This window comes from Tauraco erythrolophus, chromosome 24 (genome assembly GCF_009769465.1).
Source record: "Tauraco erythrolophus isolate bTauEry1 chromosome 24, bTauEry1.pri, whole genome shotgun sequence".
NCBI classification, from domain to species: Eukaryota; Metazoa; Chordata; class Aves; order Musophagiformes; family Musophagidae; genus Tauraco; species Tauraco erythrolophus.
Window position 1 is genome coordinate 6,072,416 of NC_141488.1, and position 20,916 is coordinate 6,093,331.

The 20,916-nt window shown below is 51.7% G+C and overlaps 3 protein-coding genes across 11 annotated transcripts in view; 2 read left to right on the forward strand and 1 right to left on the reverse strand.

The window, feature by feature from the left end:
- The window catches only part of RBBP4 (RB binding protein 4, chromatin remodeling factor), a 136,575-nt gene extending 117,813 nt beyond the window's left edge, over positions 1-18,762 (reverse strand). Inside the window, exons 1-12 of one of the 3 annotated variants that reach the window (XR_015222837.1) lie at positions 18,728-18,762; positions 17,689-17,836; positions 16,761-16,906; positions 15,275-15,448; positions 14,312-14,427; positions 13,997-14,157; positions 13,746-13,872; positions 13,560-13,637; positions 12,364-12,440; positions 12,197-12,254; positions 11,989-12,099; positions 10,643-11,124 (exon numbers count right to left, since the gene is read on the reverse strand). Coding sequence is in view for 2 of the 3 variants with exons in the window: in XM_086625960.1 (XP_086482086.1) it covers positions 11,059-11,124; positions 11,989-12,099; positions 12,197-12,254; positions 12,364-12,440; positions 13,560-13,637; positions 13,746-13,872; positions 13,997-14,157; positions 14,312-14,427; positions 15,275-15,448; positions 16,761-16,906; positions 17,689-17,836; positions 18,728-18,743 (1,278 nt within the window). In the remaining variant the exon portion in view is untranslated. Of the gene's footprint in view, positions 1-10,015; positions 11,125-11,988; positions 12,100-12,196; positions 12,255-12,363; positions 12,441-13,559; positions 13,638-13,745; positions 13,873-13,996; positions 14,158-14,311; positions 14,428-15,274; positions 15,449-16,760; positions 16,907-17,688; positions 17,837-18,727 lie in introns of those variants that run through there. The other 2 variants (XM_086625960.1, XM_086625961.1) reach the window with 2 other exon arrangements.
- TSLIG1 (tRNA splicing ligase complex subunit 1) overlaps positions 1-20,916 on the forward strand; it is a 179,928-nt gene that overhangs the window by 154,160 nt on the left and 4,852 nt on the right. For 2 of the 7 annotated variants that reach the window (XM_086626032.1, XM_086626031.1), the window contains exon 1: positions 20,478-20,631. In XM_086626032.1, coding sequence (XP_086482158.1) covers positions 20,544-20,631 — 88 coding nt within the window. In that variant the 5' untranslated portion in view covers positions 20,478-20,543. Of the gene's footprint in view, positions 1-19,183; positions 19,291-19,315; positions 19,464-20,442; positions 20,636-20,916 lie in introns of those variants that run through there. The other 5 variants (XM_086626025.1, XM_086626029.1, XM_086626028.1 and 2 more) reach the window with 5 other exon arrangements.
- Positions 3,250-9,079, forward strand: SYNC (syncoilin, intermediate filament protein). Its single transcript, XM_086626223.1, has 5 exons — positions 3,250-3,293; positions 4,762-5,132; positions 5,292-6,394; positions 7,658-7,782; positions 9,016-9,079. The coding sequence occupies exons 1-5, from the start codon at positions 3,250-3,252 to the stop codon at positions 9,077-9,079; spliced, it is 1,707 nt and encodes a 568-aa protein (XP_086482349.1).

Below are 20,916 nucleotides of genomic sequence, written 5' to 3' on the forward strand. Positions count from 1 at the left end.
CCATGCCCATGCTGCGCTCCTCTTCCTCCCCCTCCTCCTCTTCCTCCGCCCCGCTGGGCGACCTTGCCTCCCTCTTGCAGAATCTGCCCCGAGCCTTTTTGTCCAGGCCAGGGCACCAGGAGTTTTGAGACGGGGCCAGTGTCTCCATGACAGGTGTGCGATGAGCGCTCGGGCACCAGCTCCAGGGACACAGCAGTGGCGGTTGCCCTGTGCCACCTCCAATGGCGGCATCCCCATGGCACCCCTGCATCGCCTCTGGGTATGCCCCCCAAGACAAAGCCACTCCCAGCTCTCAGCTGGGGAAACTGAGGCAGGAAGTGAAGTGAGCCAGGCTGTTCCCAAGGGGCCAGTGGCATCCAGCCCCCCAGGCTCGAGTGGAGACCCCCAGGTGCTGTCCCCACGCAGCCACGGCCACTCCGGCTTCATCCAGGGACCCCCCACCCACCCGGGAGAAGGGGCCACCATGGGAGGGCAGGGCAGGAACGGGCACAGGGTGCCGCTGCTCTCCGAGCCAGGATCTGTCCCTGGAAGCGTTCCCAGCTCCAACAATGAATCACACTTTCCCCCTGAGATCAGATTGCAGCTCCCTGCGCATGGGGGGCCGGATCCGGCACCGCTCGCCCTGCCGCAGCTGGACCCTCACACCCTCGGCAAACAGAGCCGCGATGAGCTGCAGGCGGGGGGCATCAGGCTGGCAGTGTCGCCCAGATTCATCACCGCTGAATCCTGTTGGTGCTGGGAACTGGGCAGGCTGGGCACCACGTGGTGCTGCCGGTGCTGCCAGAACGTCTGGTCAAGGAGGTCTCAAGACCAGGAAAGCCTCCCTGGTACCTCAAGACTGTCCCTAAAGATTGAGGGAGGACAGCATGGGGACAGAGCCAGAGCTGCCACAGCCATGCCAGGGTGGTGGTGCCAGGGTGACTGTGCCAAGATGGTGGTGCCAGGGTGGCAAGGCCGCCTTGCCGACTTCATCCCTGCCCTCAGGGCGGACCTGCCATGCGTGACAGGAAGGAAAAATCCACTGGGAAAGTGGATGGCAGCAGCAGCACCAGGTCACTGGAGCGGAGGCAAAGTGACCCGCAGCTGCTCTTTGCTCTCCACGATCCTCTTCAGCCGCTCACCAGGTCCGTGCCAGGGACACCGCGGTGGTGGGGAAGAGCAGCGACTGGACCCGACACCATTTATTCTAACAGCCGGAACGTTTCGCCTCTCAAATACTCTCCTGCCTTTTGCTTTTCCCTCCGGCAGCGCCGCCGATAACTCCCCGCCAGCTCTGTTTACCGGAGCAAAGTCCACGCCAGTTCACAGACGACGGCGTCTCTCCGCGCCAGCCGGACCCAGCGCGTGCCCGCGGCCGGCTGGGCTCTGCCGAGCACATCGGGGTCCGGCCGCTGACACCCGAGCCGGCCGTTGCCTGGTTATATCCACAAAACAGCCCCGTGCCGGGGCCGGGGTATCCGCTTACGGAGCAGAGAACAGCTGAGCCTCTTCAATCCCCACCCTGCCCTTGGCAGCTCATCAGATAAACCCCAGCCAGCGCTTGGCAGTGCCGCTGCCAGCGTCCCCTCCATCCCCTACAAGGGTTTGTTGGACCCAGCCCGTGCGACCTGCAGGTTTCTCCCCTTGGCAGTTTCAGCCTTAGATTATATATTTATTCGCGCAACTTGTGCGAATTAACAGCATTCCTCTCCTACTGAGTCAAAAGCCTCGGCACAGATAGAGGCATTTCATGGAAAAAAAGAGAGAAAAAGAAGATGGGTCGTGCGGAAAAAAGTAACGGGATCCAAAAAAAAAAAACCACCCGAAAAAAACCCACCTAAATCTCCCTTTTCCTTTTAAAGCTCTATTCCCTGATGGGAACGGGATGGGAGATGGACAAGAGCAGTTATTTTAAGGTTTCGGCAGCCCGGCGGCGAGCGAGGCGTGGGCAAGGTGACGGTGTGGGTGACGCAGGGACAGGGTGGCACTGGGTGATGTTGCAAGCCGCGGTGCGGGCTGCTGAGTGATTTTGTGGCGCTTAAGCTGGCAACTTCCTGAGCGGCGCGGGCCGACTTCCTGAGCCGCCGCGGCAGCGGGCAGGACTGGGCCTTGGTGGAGGTAGGCTCCGTTGGCTCTAACACCGCGGGGGGCAGCCGGGCCCGGTGCCCGCTGGCCGTGCCACAGCCCTGGGCTGTTGCACCCATGCCAACACGGCAAAATATCTAAAATATGTATTTTATATAAATATATGCTAATGATATAACCACCGAAGGGTCGGTTTAGGGTGCCACAGGGTGGGGATGATGGGGACGGGCACCATGTGAAAGCAGAGCTGCAGGGATGGTGGGTGAGCAGAGGTGGAAAAACACATCTGTGGGCAGCGAGGGCAGCGGTGCGGTCAGCGGTGCGGGCAGTGGTGCGGTCAGTGGTGCAGGCAGCAGCGTGGGCAGCATCGAGGGCAGCATCACTGCCAGGCTCCCGGGAGTGTGTCCATGGCCACGGTGGGGATTTTGTGGAGCGAATCACCCCCTTCTCCATCCCCCAAACAGAGGGGAGAGGGGAGGCAGGGTGGGGGCTTACAGGGGGAAGGGGAAGCGGAGGGTGCGTTCCGTTACCGTGGTGTTTGCGAGGCCGATCTGGGGCACCTGAAGAACCCTGAGATATTGGGATTTAATACATCCATATGTTTTAATAAATACCAAGAGGAGGGCAGCGCTGTGCTGCCAGCACCCTCGAGCACCCCACTCGGTGCACAGGATGAGGCCGCAGCGTTTGGTGCCCACGCGCTGCACCCTCTGGCGTTTCCCTTCCAGCTGCCCGCGTCGGCGGCGAACCCCGCACAGCCCCAGGGGACATGGCCCAGGCACCCCAATGACCCCATCCCACCCCCTGCCCGGCACCCTGGCAGGATGAGACCCCGCAGCTCCCGGGAAGGACCCCCCAGCACCGCGAAGGGGTGGGTTTGAGGCTGCACGAAGCAAAACTCCACCTTAAATCACTGGTGGGAACAGCGGGAGAGGGATGGGGGGCTGCGGGGGCTGCTCCCCAGGGATGCGGGCTGCAGCCAGCCCCTGCGGTTGCCTCTGCCGGGGACGCAGGCGGCTTTGCCTTCCCCGCCCTCCTCCTCCTCCTCCTCCTCCTCCTCGGGGCGGAGGGAGACTGCCGCCCGCCGCTGGCACTGCAGGCGGTGGCCGGGCGAAGCGGCTGCTCGGGGGAATCTGATTTCCAGCCCCGTTTATTAATAACCCCCCCCCGCCCCATGCTAAGCCCATGTGCAGCGCAGAGCCGGAGGCGCTGGGCTCCGGGGGAGGAAGGTAAGAGCCCACCCGGGACGAGCAGGGGGGAGCGGAGAAGGAGCTGGGGTGCACCGGGGGTGTCCCATGGGTGCGGGATCCTTGGCGAGGTGGGGGGCGTGGGGCAGGCGAGGGGGCTGCTAAACCCTGGGGTGCAGGGATGGGGTGGGGGGATCTGAGGTTTGGCACCCGGGGAGCATCCCTGGACCCTCAGGAGTAGTGGGGAGGGGGAGGAACGGCCTCTCCAGGGTACCCAGGGGTGCTGCCCACCCGGGGGGCTCTGGGACGAGGGGTGGTGGATGGGAGCGAGCCCCCGCGCCCCGCTGTGAGGGTGGTATGGCCGTCCCTCCCTCCTGCCCCGCCGCTGCAAAGCACAGCCAAGAACTTTGAAAAATGGGCACTGGCAACGGAGGAGGGCAAGGAAAAATGAAGCAGAGCCTTTTCCCCAGCTTTCCAGGAGCTGCACCCTCTCCGGCCGAGGGGCCGTTGAGTCCGAGGCTGCGATGTGTCATCGCTGCCCAAAACTACCTTATTAGGAGAGAAAGTATCGGTGAAAATCAGTTCTTTCCTTAAAGCCGTTGGTGCGAGCCGAGTGCCAGCCTGTGCTCATTCCTTGGGGGATGACTAGACATGAGCTCAGCGGCGTGGCCGGGAGGTGAGTGCATCCTCCTGCCGAACCCACCGGCTCCTGGAAGCTTTAGGAAAAGCCCTGGCTCATCCCTGGGGATTCTCCTCTCCATCCTACCCCAAACAGCCCCCCGGCAAATGTGAGACGCGAGTATTTGGTGGTGGCAGCTGCAGGTACCGGGGCTGGGGATAATGACAGGATCGGATGACTCTGCAAAGAGGAGCTCGCTGGGCTCCCGCTGCAGCAGCTGCCGCGCGCTCGGGTGCTGTGCGTGCAGCGCTTCACCCATCTCGGCCATCCTGGAGCCCGCCTGCGCTTTAGCAGCACATTCCCTTGCCCTGAGGTTATGCCACATCGCTAAACCCCCGGCGAGTTTTACTGGAAGTGCCCACGCCGCCGCCGGTGCACAGCGTGTGCGACATGCCAGGTGTAAGAGTTTGGCACGGGCGCAGCAGCTGCGCTCTCATCTGGCCAGTCACACTGGTGCCGCTGGGGGAGATCAGCCATGACATGACGGGCAGTTCCCGCTGGCACTGGAGAAGCTCTTGGTTTTGGGGTCCAGGTTTGCATTCCTCGCTCTTCCTCCATCGCAGTCAGTCACTTTTAGAGGGTTCTATTCCCTTATTTCGGCCCATGCCAAAGCCAGCAGCTTGGGTCAAAGTTATCATCAGAGCGTGCAAGGGCAGCCCTGCCCGGTTTGCACAGCCCCTGGGTGACACGGGCACAGTCATGGCAGTGGGGACACAGCCAGGGCACCCCCAGCTCAGCTTTGTGTGGGGCACCCGCATCACACAGGGTGGAGAGGAAGGGCTGAGAACTATTACACGTGTTGCTCTGGTTCACATGTCTTTTCCTTTCCAGGGACCTGATGGCAGAACCCGAGCCCCCTCCAGAGCTGCAGCTGGATGAAGCTGGAGCATCCTCGGCCCCGCAGGGAGCGGCTGCAGGTGCTGCTCCACACCCGGACCTTTCCCACAGCCCGTTAGACCCAGCGGTGGGGGTGACACCCCGGCACGGGGGCAGCCCAGACCTCTGCCAGGAGCTGCAGGCAGACAACAAGGGTGCTTCCTTGGAGCTAAACATGCCAGGGGCTCAGCTGGACGAGGATGCAGCCGGGGCTGGGATCCCGCTGGATGTGGATGTGGCAGGAATCCCGCTGGACGTGGATGCAGCTGGAGTAGGGATCCCACTGGATGTGGATGGGGCAGAGATTCCATTGGATGTGGATATAGGTGGGATGGGAATCCCACTGGATGTGGATGCAGATGGAGTAGAGATTCCACTGGATGTGGATGGGGCAGAGATCCCGCTGGACGTGGATACAGGTGGGACAGAGATCCCACTGGACGTGGATACAGGTGGGACAGAGATCCCACTGGATGTGGATACAGGTGGGACAGGGATCCCACTGGACGTGGATACAGGTGGGACAGAGATCCCACTGGATGTGGATACAGGTGGGACAGGGATCCCACTGGACGTGGATACAGGTGGGACAGGGATCCCACTGGACGTGGATACAGGTGGGACAGAGATCCCACTGGACGTGGATACAGGTGGGACAGGGATCCCACTGGACGTGGATACAGGTGGGGCAGGGATCCCACTGTACATGGACACAGACGGGGTGGGGATCCCGCTGGACATGGACGCAGAGGGGGCAGGGATCCCAGCCGACGTGGACACAGACGGGACAGGGATCCCGCTGGACATGGATGCAGAGGGGGCAGGCAGCCCCCTGGCCGCCGATGGTGCGGAGCAGCAGTGCCTGACCCTGGAAGAGCTGGGGGACTACTTCCAAGAGTGCATCGAAGCCGTCGAGCAGCTGGAGAAAGAGAGAGACAGCCTGATCGCGGAGCTCTCCCAGCTCCGGGAGCCGGCGCTGCAGGAGATCCGCCATGCCCACGAGGAGATCCAGGCTGCCTGCCGGCTGCTGGCCAAGGTGGAGCTGGAGAGGGACAACCTGAAGGATGAGATCCGTCAGATCAAGCAGAAGCTGTTCAAGGTGACGAAGGAGTGCGTGGCTTGCCAGTACCAGCTGGAGAGCCGGCGGCACGACCTTTCCCAGCACGCTGCGTACCAGGGCGAGCTGGAGACCCAGGCTGGGCAGCTCTCCGGCGAACTGTCCCGGCTGAAGGAGACCTGCGAGAAGGAGAAGGAGGTTTTGAGGCAGCGGCTGGAGACGCCGCCGTGTCGGCAGGATAACCTGTACCTGCAGGAGAGTCGTCGGCTCTCCATGGAGTTCGAGAGCTTCGTGGCGGAGAGCCGGCGGGGGCTGGAGGAGCATTATGAGCCCCAGCTGCTGCGGCTGCTGGAGAGGCGCGAGGCGGGGGCCAAGGCGCTGCAGGAGATGCAGGGGGAGATCCAGGGGATGAAGGAAGCCCTGCGGCCCTTGCAGGGGGAGGTCAGCCGGCTGCGGCTGCAGAACCGGAGCCTGGAGGAGCAGATCGTCCTCGTCAAGCAGAAGCGGGATGAAGAGGTCGGGCAGTATCGGGTACGTGCCCCGGCTGGGCACCCCTCGCACCCTCTGTAGGGAGCGGGAGTCGTTCTTTGCAATGTGGACGCTGAAGGTCTTGTCCGTAGGGCCAAGGGGAGGAGCGAGGTGGATGAGGAGGGTAAGGAGGTGGAATATCTCCTGCTGGTTAAAGTCAAATGCATCCCATGCCCTGGCACAGGCCAGGCGAAGCAGCAGGGCAAGGGGCAAACCTGAGGTTACAGGGATGCGGTGGGTAAGTGCTGGGGGTTCACTCAATGAGCTGCCAGAAAAAGCTTTCTCCCGATTAAATTCTCACTTGGTTTTGACCTACCCCCGGAAAAGGCCCCGGAGAGCAGGGATGAGGTGGAGGGGATGGGGATTTTCCTTCCCAGAGCGGGTCGGTGGCAGAGCTGCGCGATGGTGCTGAGCGCGGGCACCGCGCGCTTCCCGCAGCTTGTGCTAAGGCACACTTGGCTGAGCTGAGGTGCTTGGAAAAGTCAGGTTTCAATGAAGGTGGCTTTTCTTTAACAGCCCAACCCCGCCGGGGCAGATCCTGCCCTTCCCACTGCCAGGAAGGGTCTCACCTCCTGTGCCCGCAGCGCAGGGGCCGGGCTGCCTCTCGAGAGGGTTATTTCTGGCTGCGCCAGGCATCCCCCCCCCCCAGCACCTTGTCCTGAGAGGAAAGGCAATTCAATATCTAAAAGAGCACATTTGGCAAAGAGGCTCCACAATTAATCTTGCCCGTTTCAACACTCCCTGTTCTCGGCTCGTAACTGCTGCCTCCTCCCAGCCTGGCTCTGAGCAGCTTCTGGAAGCTGGTGTCCCCCCTCCATCCTGCTGAGCTGGGGACCAGGTCACCAGCGCCTGCCACACTGCATGCCTTAGATTCCAGGGTCTGCTCTCCCTTGGAGGACAGGACTTTGGGACATCCCTGATGTACCTCCACATTTTCTTTTTCCCAAATTCCCTGTTTATCTTCTCCTGACTCATAGGTTTATGCAGTTCTGACAGCTTCTCAAAACCCACACAAAGTAGTCTAGGGGACACAACCAACCAGCCAGGAGAAGTCTAAGGACCCAACACACCACATCTCAGCCTAAGCTCCCACCTTTGTAACAAAATAAAGCTTTTTCAAAGAGTTTTTTTATAAGACAGTCGTTGCTCCAGACCAACACCATTGAGAGGCAGATCTCCCCAGGAAAACGTGGGCAGCAGCTGAGTACTGGCACTGAGACAGCCTTCCTCCCCCAGCTAACCCAGTCTTGTCTTCTCGCTCCCCAGGAACAGGTTGAGGAGCTGGAAGACAGGCTGAAGGAGCTGAAGAACGGAGTCCAGCTCCAGCAGCGCAAGAATCAGGAACTGGAGGAGCTGAGGACCAGCCTCCACCGGGAGCTCTCCATCTACAAGTCCGTTTGTGTCTCACCCCTGCGGTGTGGAGGGGCTGGGTAGGGGCTGGGAGGAGGAGGATGGTGGAGAAGAGGCTGGGGTGCTGCACGGGGGTCACACAGCTATCGGACACCGTGGGCATTCACTCCTGGTTCCTGGGCACGTGGCTGGCGTGTGAGCAAGGGGCTGGTGGGGCAGCACAGCAGGAACAGCTGAACAGCAAATAGGGATTTGCTGGAAATTCCTGTACACGAGAGGAGCGGAGGTTGCTTCCCAAGAAGCAGGCATGGCAACTTAAAACAAAGCACTGGATTCCTTAGAAATACGTGGGGAGGAGCTGAGGGTTAGGTTTGGGAAACAGCCTTGGGGATTCTCCTCAACAAGAGAGCACAACCTTCCGCTCATACCTCCCTACTGCTGGTATCATTCAGCTCGTCTTTATTACACGGAATTTTTTAAAGCTCCAGAAAACATCCATAAGTTCATGGACTATTTTACTCACCAAACTTTGGGTTGTTTTGCGTTACTCCAATCTCAGCTGTCCACACTGAACCATTTTCTGTAGCTCCACTGTTACTTCCGTATTCTTTTTTCCCCTTCTCCACTCAAACCTCCGCATGCAAGCGCACGGGGAGGATATTCCCTACCACAAATAGACAAGTTTTATCCAGGTAAGACTTTAGCATGGTAAGCATAGGGCAAGAGATCTCTGTTTCAGCCTGCCATGCCACGAGCTGTTCCAAGATGTACTAATGAGAGTAACTGCATTTAGGATTCGGACCAGATCCAAACAACCCCATGTCTTCGCTGCTTGGGATCCTTCTAAACCACAGGCCAGCATTTCAGCCTGGGTGCAGCAGTGCAGCCTCTTAACTCCTGGCACCCTACAAATCCCTGGAAGCGACAGCGTGCGAGGCTTCTCGTATGTCAGGACACCTCATTAAGCTTTCCCTTTGCACCGGGGACCTCAGAGTTAAGTTTGGCTCCGAGCTGCCATCTCCCATAGCTCACACCAAAAATTACATTCCCTTCTGTTAAAGCAGTGTTTGCCAAGGGCTCTGGAAGGGCTGGGCTGGGCTGCACGCTCACAAGACCATGTACTGAGCTGGTTTTAAGTGTTTCCTAATTACTTTTCTTCCCTACTGTGAAAGAAAATGTTTTCCAGAAATAGCATCTCTCCCCCTTGCCCGTTTTCTCCAGCCAGAGTACTTTATGTAAACGTTCCAGTCTAAATTTACTTTCTACCCACACAGGGGCTGCTTAGAAATCTACGGACACCTTTGCAAATCGGAAGAAAAAGCAGACCAGGACTGTTAGGAGGGATGGACTTCTCCTCTTTGTAGCAAAAGCCATGGACAGAGGTATCTGCAGGGGACATCTCCTGCTGCTTACCTTACACGATGCGCAGCAGCTGCCTGAAGTCAGGAACACCAGACAATCATTTGCTTGGGTGTATTTCTCAAGATGCTGCTGTTGATCTTGTAGCAAAACTGCTTTTCCACAGAGGAAATACTTGCACTGAACAATGGACATATATGAACCATAAGATGTATGTTTTGCTGTGTTTGGAAAACGTTGTCTTGTTCCATAGGTGGATTGTCTAAGCCTGCAGAGAAGGTATTGTTCTGGAAGCCAGTGTTAAGGGGTTTGATTTTTAAAGTTTACATGTAAGAGAAGCTTTATCCTTTTAACAGGATTTTCTTTTGTATTTCAAGAGTCTCTGCTGTATTGTGACATGCTCCACAGAAACTAGTTTGTGGATAACAGGTTTCCACTTTATAAAGTCTCACACTGAAAATAAAGGTCAGAGTTTAAGGATTCTTCTAATTCTCAAAGCTGCGTCTCGAAGAGAAAATAAAAAGCTTGTGTGTCAAACGGAGGCACTTGTGAGGTATCAAACTATTCATGCTGCAGACTAACAAAAAAAATAGTTCTGTTGTAAGGGCTAAGGGTAAACCCGAAATCCAGACAGCAGCACACTTCAGGTGGAAGGCACACTTCAGTGCCCTGACTGCTTGGTGATATTAAGTGCTCATTTACTCATTTCACAAAACCAGAAGGGGAGAAGCATCCACGTGTGTATCTACACCAGCACCCAGTCTCCCCAGGACACCTGGGCAGAGACTATGCTTCTGCTTTTTCTGCTTTCTGAAGAGAGGCAGTTTACCCTCAAGAAAGCAACACAAAACCAAAAGAGAACAGCGACACAAAAATCAAAGCTACACGGCGTTTACGTAGAAAAAATTTATTCCATCTGAAGCACTTACACGCAATTAGTCATGAGGAGCACGGAGAGTAACAGGTTGCTGGTGGAGCAGGACACCCTAGTGGAAGATGTGCAGGAACTAGTGGTCAAGGACTAACTCCTAAAAAAAGTAGTTCATCCACATTTAATTTGCTTTACAGATACCAGCTACCAATGCTGTTTTAGGGCACCGGGCATGCCATCTGCGGTACATCAGTTGGTAAAACATACACCTTTACAACTTGGTGGCCCCAAGTTTTAAAAACCATTTCACAGAAAGGAAAGAAATATATGTGAAAACACAGCTCAAGAAACACACAATAGAGCAAAAGACATGGAAGGTGAACAATGCTCTGCAGGAATAGCTAACGAACCCAAACCGCTATCGCCCAGCAGACGGCAGAAAAGGGAAAGGAAGCAAGGAATGCAAACCCCAGAACTACCAGTAGAGATGAAAAATAGAGAAAGGACTTTAATTTCAGTTCAAGTCAGGATCTGTAAGTCTGTTTTGTACCTGCAGAGGCAGAAAAATCCACAAGGTACAGATAAACTAAAGGAATCCCAAGACTTCTGAGTTGTACTGAAGAGGACAAGACCTTCCACACTCCATTTCTGAACTGCCAGTGGATTAACACTTGTATCATCTCCATTGGCTCAAGCATACTCTGGCAGCTCTCCCCATTTAACTTTTGTTTAAATTAGGCAAAAGCCCGCAGCTGTAGCAAGCTAAAGACAAGAGAAGGAAAAAAACCAAAACAAAACCAAGTTTGCTGTGTGTGATGAAGGCAGCTAAAACGGAACAGCCAGTCCTACACGCAAGAGGTTGCTGTAGGAAACGTGACAAAGGATCTACAGCCCAGCACCAGCTGAGTCGGGCCAAGCCCTCTCCTTAGGGATACTCGCTGTCTGGGTTACAAAGCCTGTCGATGGTATCTACAGAAGGATGGCTGAAGGCAAAGTCTACGTGTGTCTCAAAACCAGTGTTAAGTCAATATCAGGGTTGAGAAGGAAGAGAAGGAACAAAGACTAAAAACGGGGAAAAAGTTGTCATCTAGGATCCTTGACCTTCTGGATCCACACTTCCTTCAGGGTCTTCATCATTATATATGTTCTCCGCCTGCAAGACAAGAGATGGAGGAAGCAAAGAAGCATTTTGTCACCACATTGAACAGGATTCCATCTGCTACACCACTTGAAAAAGTGGCAGTTTTTAATCTGGAGATATGTATCACCCATCCCTGATCCCTCAAGACCATTCAACATTAAAGAAGCAACAAGAACAACCTTTTTCATAACAGCCACATCTCCAAAACATTTCATAAATACCCAGTAAGTTACAGCAGCTTATGGTAATCTGCCTTGTTAAAGGAGAGACCCCTGCTTCAATTAACAGACTATTTTGTGTACATTTAGTAGATCCTCTACTTGCAGCAGAGCCTTCCAGAAGAACTATACGGAATGCTGCTAAGAACAAAGCCCCTGTGAACCAATTTATAAACAAAAGCTAGGAGTATGGTCTTGTCAAAGGTTATTCAAACAATTCAAGATTGTTTTCCAAAACCTTCAACAGCTGGTAATTTAGGGCAGCAAATTTTTCCTATTCACCACCACCCCTTTCCATCTTCAGGAGGACATTTATCAAAGATTTCATTTTTTAGGACAATAACTAAGAGAAACCTCAATTTCACCTTTGGTTCTCACACACACTGTTTTCATTCAAACACAGAAGGGAAAAGTTAACTTTTTTTTTTTTCTACTTTCTTTTTTTGAAACTCACAAGAAACACAAACAGCTTCCGAGTATTTGTAAACCATTGTTTTGACCAAGCATAAAGTGGATTTCACTGTCCCTTTGAGATTTAGGCAGTGCTAACAAAGCAAGTCATGCTGAGAGCTGTAACTAAAAGCCAGGAATGCTGAAATCCTGGCAGTTCAACGCCATCTCTCATCTGCCACTTCCTCCACCTTCCCAAACAACTTACCATTTGCCAGACTTGCATGATATTATCTTCTGATACAGAACAAATTACCCAGGGTTCATTTGGATTCCAGGAGAAATCAGAGATCTTTGCAGTATGACCACCATGAATGAACTAGTATTGGGGAAAGAAAAAGGGGAATGTTTTCAAGTCTACATCACAGAGATGAACAATAGGTCCAAACAATCAATGAGGTTCAAAAAAACCTTACCAACAGCTCTGGGGGACCATCCTCAGCATCTTCAGGGGATTGCTCTTCTCCGATTTTACTGTAAAAAAAAGGAGGAAAAATGAAAAGGTGGGGTTTTTGCTTGTTTAAGTGTGATGCAATTAATCACTAGTATTTTGTCAGGACAATGTGAATAATTTGAGATTTACCTCAAGTCCCAAACATTTAGCCTGCGGTCAGTGCCACTGGAAGCCAATATAGTTTCGTTATGGGGAGACCACTGAACCTACAGACAAGGATAAATTTAGAAAGGAAGTCAGTTTTAAGAAGCTGTAACATGACAGACATTCACAACAAACACGACCATGTTTTGTACCATGAAAGCTCTACGAGAATACGAATTGGTATTAACTTGAAATATGAATATGGCCAATAATAACGTTGTAACACAGGAGGTAGGTTTGTGAACAATCACCCACTAACGAGGTGTTTGAGCACCAAAGAGGTACCACACATAACCTTTCCTCCAACAAAGACCACAAGTTACGAAATGCAAACAGCTCTCAAGGATACTAGCTGCTCCTTACCTTCCTAAGGATTGCACAAATACAAACTACGGATTCCTTAAGTAGTAGGTAGGGTTTACACATGAAAGGAAAGCACTGTAATTAAGCTTAACTGCCCAAAAGCTCACATTTACTACTTCTGCTGGAGATAAATCTCTCTGAAACATACCACTTAATAGGATCACAGGATTAGAAAGGAACACGTAATTCTGCACACTAACCTGACATTTCAAGATTCCATGTGCAATTTTATTTAGAGGTAACTACAGTCTTAAGTAGTAATCCTTCTACAAGAAAATCTCTACATATTTTTCTTCTGAGTAAGGCCTGAGTTGGAGATGGAGATTTTGTACCTGCTAAGCACACACTACCCATGGTGTTAACATTCTGTATTTACACAGGCAAAATCAGCAATTGTTCATCACAGGATGTTCCAGCAATCCCCTTTAATAGGCACTGGCTAAAGCCTTCCTACAGGACCAAGCGGAGGAGATGAAAACACTGCAGCCATTTCATTGTGCCTCCCTGCCATGAATAATTTACATTTTCTCTGTGCTGCTAGTGTTTCACCCTTCTGTTGTGGTTAGAGCTCTCAACTATTTCCTTGTCACGTTCCGCCTCTGGCTTTCTGGACACTCTTATCTGTGCCGGAGCTCTACACAGTTCCACAACAACGAGCCAGAAAATTATAAGCAGATGAGAGAAAAGAATATATAAGGTTTTTAAGTGCAAGTACATCTAATAAAAACGTGGAGTGGAAAAGAATGTTCTTCATTTTTTACAGATAGCTAAGTAGAACTAAGCCCATGCGCATAAAAGATAAAGACATTGTGTTATACCTGAAATATTTCATCTTTATGTGATTCAAAGGAGTGCAACTTCAGTTTTAGGTTCCTCAAGTCCCATAGAGCAACAGTCTAGTTATATAAAAAAAAAAATAAAAATTGTTGGAGTAACCAATATATACATCCACATTTACACATCAGAAACCAAACAAGTACGTCCCAAGTTCAAGGTAGGTGTACCTTGTCAGCTGATCCTGTAGCCAGGATAAACTCACTGTAAGGATTGAACGAGAGGCAGTTGACTTCAGCTGTGTGAGCATCCACTGAGTGACTGGGCTTGGAGGTGTTGTTTGACCGAGTGTCCCAGCTGTAGGGGGCAAACACGGAATTAAAGTAAAGGTTTATAACCCATTTTACTGAGGGACTAAGGAGCAGGTGGGAAAGCAAGAGGGACAGAAGCTCTCCATTTCTGAAGGCATTACCCCACTTACATCATGAGCTTCTGATCATCAGCAACAGATCCAAAAAGAGATTCATGGAGCAGGTGCCAAGATACGTCTTCCACTACTGCTGTATGCCCTGTGAAGATGGTCTTTGCATCCACCACTTTGCCCTCTTTTGGAACAGCACTAATATCCCACAAGCAAATGGTCTTTAAAAAAATAAAAAAAGTTTAAATTGCATCTTTAGACAGTCATTCTCTTTATCTCCTCTACCTCCACCCCGTCAAAAAAAATAATATTTTTTGGCCTTTGCCAAGGGATTCAAGGAGCAGGTTGTACTCCAGCTGTATCTGAAGTACTCACGTGATCATCAGAAGCACTAAGCAAATGCCCACTCAGGTTTGGGTTCCACGACAGTCCATAACCTTCCTTCTGGTGTCCACGCAGACGCAGATCAGGGTTACACTCTCCAGAAGGGTCTGTAAAGAGGTGGCGTAAGAATTCCCGTGCCTAGTATCATCCCAGAACACCTGGCATTAAGTTTTACTGTGCTTTACTAAACTTTGCTCTGGTGTTTTCAGCAAGATCCCTCTCTATTCTTTTGAGCGTTTTCCCCAACTGAAGAATCAGCTTATTAAAACAAAATGCTCTGACACAACACGGAGCAGTTTGTCATCTTAGCCCAATAAAAGCACACTGCAGATTTTTCCAAGCCGATTTTTCCTTTTTTTGGCTGGATAGCCTAGCAGTGGTCCATTCTAAATGAATGCTGAAGAGTCAACGCAGCCCAGTAGCCACGTCCATGCTTTGGTTTGAGTCACCCAGTCTAGTTGGATGGAGGAACAGTAGCTCATCTCAGCTACTGCTCAAAAAACTCTTCCTAAACTCTCTGCTGGTGCAGCATTTTCTTTTCTCTTATCATCTCTAACTGCACTTTGCAAGTGAGAAAGCCACTTCTGATCCTCCCCACACGTGGCAGACCAGTTATTCTATAGGATCTTGCAAGTTCATCAGTAAATGACTGTTAATATCCTTACAGGATATCAGGACAATAGGCTCAGCTACCCAGCAAATCATACTGTTTCCAAAAAAACACCTTCCACCACCCCAAATACCAACACACACAGTGACAGAATAAAACACAGCAAAAAGGAAAAAAAAGCCACCTTTCTATTGATGCATATGTTTAAGCTTCACATAAAATAACCTTTTACACTAAATATCTACTTTCCCCTAAAATCACAAATGATACGTAATCCACAAAACTTTTTAACCTCTTTTTCACTGTATCAACCTTTTCTGATATAAAAAAAAAGCATCAGACACCTGGTTTCGAAGGGTGTTTGGTGTAATCAAAGACAAGGACATCACTGGATGGAGTCTTGGTAGCGATGATACATGGGTTCTGTGGCATGTAGCGTGCTCTGTTCACTTCTCCCTCGTGATTTATCTTGATTTCAATCTCAATTTTTCCACTAACTGACCCAAAGCCTCCAAACTCTGGAAATAAGAATTTTTAGTAGTTGTGAATAACAAGCCAGCTTCAGATCAAGGCATGAAGATCCAGACACAACCACTGGTACTACCAAGCACTTATTTTTGAAAGAGCAGTCACAAGAACAACTGTAACTGAAAGAATCCAGTTTTCAAATGGCATGTTGTTTTAAACATCTGTATTTTTAACATCAAAATATCAGGACTGGCTAAGTGAAAGACCGTTTCTTCCCAAAAATTTTTTACTGTTTCAAATTTAACAACACAAGCCTCAAATTTAATCATACCTAAACCATCTTATCTGTCACGAAGATGTATTGTGCATTCGAAACAGATGTGCTGTAACTGCACTTCCAAACATAACAAAATTCAGCATTGTAGAATAGATAAAGTTCTGGTAAAAACAAATTGCTGGACCACGTTTAAGATACAGGACTGCAATATAACTTGTTAAAGCTACTTTAGCTTTTTAAGTTACTCAGTACCTCACAAAAATCACCCAGCATCCTTGTGGCAAAGGGAGGGTGGTTTTTTTTTGTTTTTACATTAGAACAGCATATTTTTGGGAAATGTTAAAGTAGAAGAGAAGCAAAGTCTTTATTAGGCAACACTGTGTTCATGACTAACTCTCAGAAGCCCAAAGATCAAAATACCAATTGCACAACCCAGGCTTCCGGCAAACCAAGAGCAAACACTGGATCATTAAGGACTTTCACCAGGTAGAAAGACTGATTCAACCAAGTGAAAATGAGAAACGTCTAACTCGGAGCAATGCTAACAGCCAACTAAGATAACACACAGCATCAAATTCAAGTCTGATGTAGTGAGCAAAACACAATCATCTTTTTTATCCGAGAGAGGCTGGCACAACTATCAGGCAGCGTAATTTGGACAAGACAAGAACATTTGAAACGTTACTCTCCTCCAAAATAAAAATTAAAAAATTCTTTTACTTGAGTGACTTTCTCACTGGAAGATTTTACGCAATGCAAAAGTGTTAATAAAAATACCAGTAAGCAGTACTCCATGGAATTCACTGACAATTCCTGATGAGAAACAGGGAGGGGTGAGGTCCCTCCACACACATACTTTTGCAATAAGCCTGCTACCTTCTTTTTCATCCCTATATTATTAAGACATTAGGCATATTCAAAAAACAAAGTATTTGCCTATTAAATAAGGGTACTACGTCGAAATAAATTGATTAGTTTAGAAGCAATATCTGAACTTTGCTGCCTGAATTTTAAGGAAAGACAAACGTTCCGTTAAGAAGGGGAGGAAAAAATGGTTAAAACTCCCCACATCTGCAGCCTCTTACCTCCTTTCTCACTATCATAGTGTGAGGCATCAAACTGTGCATCATCGTTGGGCAACTGCACGCTCGCTATCACGAGATGATTTTGTTCATCTGAAGTATGAGTCCCCAGGACCAACCGGTGAATACTGAAATCTTTGCCTTCAGGTCTGCAAGGGAAAGAGAAACACAAGAAACAAAAGAAGGGGTTTACACCAATACTTGAGCTGATTACAAATTTTTTTCACGACGGCTTCTAACACTAATAACACTTTTAAAGTTATCGCTGCTCTCTGCTCCAACATCAACCTCACTTCCTCCAGAGGAAATCACTTATCATAACTCAAGATCTCAACCTAAAAATTCGAGCAGCACAAGGCTCTGACAGAGCGCCCGTATAGAATCATAGACTGGTTTGGGTTGGAAGGGACCTCGAAGATCATCCAGTTCCAACCCCCCTGCCATGGGCAGGGACACCCTCCACTACACCAGGTTGGCCAAAGCCTCATCCAACTTGGCCTTGAACCCTTCCTCCCCTGCTTTCCTTCGAGAGACCCTAGCAGCTCCTCTCAGGGACAACTCTGAGGGGCATGAACACTTGCCACAAGCAGAATATTGTTACGGAGCCTTTGGACAAAATGGTGGTTCCAGAGAAATTACATCTAGTTCTATTTTTGAGTATTTTTTTGCTTATTAAAGGGGAGGGTGAAACTGGAAGAAGAAAAACCTGGAAGTCAAACGTATGAAAATATCTTCTCAGTAACTGAAGACATTTTCCCAAATCAAAAACGTCTGTACCAATTATCTCTCCAGAGTTCACAGTCTTCAACTCGCTGTTGGCAAGGCAAGGGTACAAAAAGTGATCAAGACAGAAAGAAATCACATGTCTGTCTTTAACAAAAAGTGAATTAAATTCAGCGTTTAAAAACAAAAAGCAAAAGGATGAGTTTACCTTGTTACATCAGGAAGCCACTGAGCAGTCAAGCTGGGCCACTCCAGAGCATGGGTCATTACCAAATCGTACAAGAAGGGAGTGTTCTTTTTCCATATTTTATACTCTTCATTGATCACACGCTCTTCCACTGCATCATCGAAGGCTGCTAAAGTGGTGTTTTTTTTAAGAAAAACACACACAATTAGCCTTTATTAATACATTTACAACACAGGCACAACACTGCGAGTGGGCAACTGAATAAGGAGCCAACGAGATGACGCCCTGGTTTGCCGCTACGGCCACTCTATGGGATGGAGTAGCTGCTGGAGGATTAAATCCGCCCTGCTGCACATGCTAATCCTTCTTTCTGGATTTAAGGCTTGGAATTAATATTAACCACGTCGAATTTCATCACCTCAACCGATGCATAATAAAACTAAACCTTGGTGTCGCCGTGCATCGCGGCGGCAAACCCCGAATGCAAAGACGGGAGGTTAAACGCACCGGTCCGGGCGCAGCCTGGAACTACCAGTTCCCCAAATCCCCGTTTCCCAGGGCTCCTTCTGTCGCCGGGTTCTTTCCACACGCTTCCTCCGCCATCCGCCGCCAGCCTCTGCTAGAGAAGGCGAACGGGAGCGGCGGGACCCGCGGGAGCCCCCCCGGGCACACGGCTGCGCGGCCGGTGACACCTCTTTGTCTGCTCCAGCCCCCCCCTCCCGGGGCACGGGCATTGCCCACCGGCTACCGGCGCACCGGCCTCGACGCGGAAAACACAAACTCCCGCCGGGCGCGGAGATCGAGAGACGGCGCCGGGGGCGGGCGGAGGGGCCCGGACCCGGACCCGGACCGTCGCCGCGCGGGATGGGGGGGGGGCGGCGGCCGCGTGGCGCGGCGGGGCCGTGCGCGCGCGCCCCGGTAGGCCCCGCCCCCGCGCGCCCCCTGGCGCAGCCGCCCCCCCCCCCCCGGACCGGTGGCCGTTGCGGGGGCGGGGGGGGGGGGGGCGGCGCCCCGCGTCTCCCGGAGCCCTGGGCGGAGGAGGCCGCGCCGCGGGGCCTACCTTCCTTGTCCGCCATGGCGGGCCGGGGGCGGCGGAGCGGCGGCGGGACGCGCGGCGGGGCGGGCGGGGCGGGCTGGGTGGGTGGGTGGGTGGGTGGGTGGGCGAGGCGGGCGGGCGGCTCCTCCGCTCCTGCTCCGACCCCTCCGGCCGCGGCTCTATTGTTTCCCGCCCCCGCTGCGTGCCGCTCGGGCGCCGCGCACCCCTTCGCGCGCCAACGCCGGCCAATCGGCGCCTGCCGCCAGGCGGCTGCGGCCAATCGGCGAGAGGCGCGGGGCGGGGCACACGGGGAGGGCGAGCGCGCGCGGCGGTCACGTGAGAGGGCGGCGGGGAAGAAGGGCGGGGGGGAAGGCGGGTGCTGCTGAAGCTCCCTTGGGAGCCGCCATTTTCCGGAGGGGACCCTCGCTCGGTTCTTAAAGCGGCAGTGCCCCGCGCCGAGGGGCGGCTCTGCGGCTGCCGCGGTTCCGGAGCGAGAAGGGCCGTAGCTGCCGCTGCGGTTTCGTCCGGTCACCACAGCTGCAGGCAGACCGTGTCGGGACCGGACCGGACTGGACTGGACTGGACTGGTGCGTGTGTGGGGCTGAGGCCTTCCTGGCCTTCCCAGAAACCTTGGGAGTATCCTCAGCCTGCTCTCGCGTTGTTAATTGTCGATAATCGCTAATAACGTCTCTTTTTTCCCCCGATTCAGTGCAGCAGTGAGCCCCGCGCCGTGCAGCCGGTTCTGGCCGGCCTGCTGTGGGTAAGCGGTGGGGTCAGCTGGGGTCTGGCCGTCTGCAGGCAGGGCTCGGCAGGTTTCACTCCAAAACGTGCTCTTCTGGGGTTATTCCCTCAGGGGAGCATCCTTCCCAGTGTCAGAGTTCTCTTTGCAACACCCCTAAACCTCACCTGGAAATACAAGCGGGAAATCCCGTCTGGGCTGTGTGGGAGTGCTGGAGGAAGAACCACTCCTGTTAAAAAGTTGTCTTGATGATGTTACGTGCTATCTGCAAATCTATCGTCTGCTTTATTTACAGAAGTCTTTGGCTGAGCTGTGGATAAATGTTTTAATGCACAAAAAATATTAAGAAAGAATGAGAATGGTTGTTATATTTGGAAATCTGGGGAGTTCTAGGCTGAGGAAAATTAATTGGCCTGAAGTTAACCGGGTTGTCCAGTTTGTGTCTTGCAGATTTACAAATGAAATGTCACCGGTCACGCTGGCCATGCATGTGTTCTTAGGGTTGAAGCCATAAATGCAATTCCTCTCCTTACAGAAAATTAAACTTTTTTACCTAAAGACAAATAGCATATACGGCTACAGATCATCCTTCCTGTCACATCTTCGGGTTTGGAGGCAATGGAAATTTCAGCTTGCTGTGTAGTGTACTAGTGGGCTTACTTTTTCATCGTTATGGTATTTTATTATTTGAGGACGAATAAAATGCTTGGTGTTGTACAAAACAAGGAGGAAGAAACATGGTTCTTCCCAGAAAAGGCCAAAGTCCACACTTTCTGTAAGGACTGTAATCCTTTGGCTTCACTGCCTGAACATAACTGGTATCAGTTAACGAGGCAAGTGGTGTGGGAGTGAACTCCGAACTTCCTCGGTCTCCCAGTGACAGTTTTGACAGCAAACGTAAATGACATGCATTTACTGTCTTGCTCTGAATACCTGAGCCTGTCTATGATGGTTCCATCGAGTGAAAAGCTGAGCTGTGAGGCAGTTCTCCCTTTTCTAGGGCAGCATCCCATGGCAGCCTGGCAGGGCTGAAGCCCTGGCGGAGGTGGCTGTGTCTCCCATCACTGGGAAGTGGGTGAGTGTTGCTCCAGCCCTGCAGCCATGGCAGCTGACGAGAGGGACTACAACCTGACGGAGGAGCAGAAAGCTGTCAAAGCCAAATACCCCCCGCTGAACAAGAAATACGAATGTGAGTGTTTTTAACGCTCTTCTGACACAGCGCAATCGTGAGAGGGAGGAAGGAGACTGGTGACAGCAGGATATGCTTTTTAGGCACACGTGGGGTTTCTTAATACACGAATATCGCGTGTGTTTAGCCTGTGGGATGCGTCTGTAGTTGAGTTAACAGAGGTGAGATAGCGACAATTATCTTTATCAGAGATAAATGCCTTTGGTGTGGGTGCTAAAGAAACTGTGATAGAAATAAATTAGTTCAGTCTCACCTTGAAAACTTGCCCCTTTCAAGCTATTTATT

Bases quoted from the DNA above. Each gene is read 5' to 3' on its own strand.
- SYNC (XM_086626223.1), top strand. From the start codon at position 3,250: ATGTGCAGCGCAGAGCCGGAGGCGCTGGGCTCCGGGGGAGGAAG. The intron at 5,133-5,291 runs GTGGGATGGGAA...ATGTGGATACAG, and splicing joins TCCATTGGATGTGGATATAG to GTGGGACAGGGATCCCACTG. The intron at 7,783-9,015 runs GTCCGTTTGTGT...CTACCCACACAG, and splicing joins CGGGAGCTCTCCATCTACAA to GGGCTGCTTAGAAATCTACG.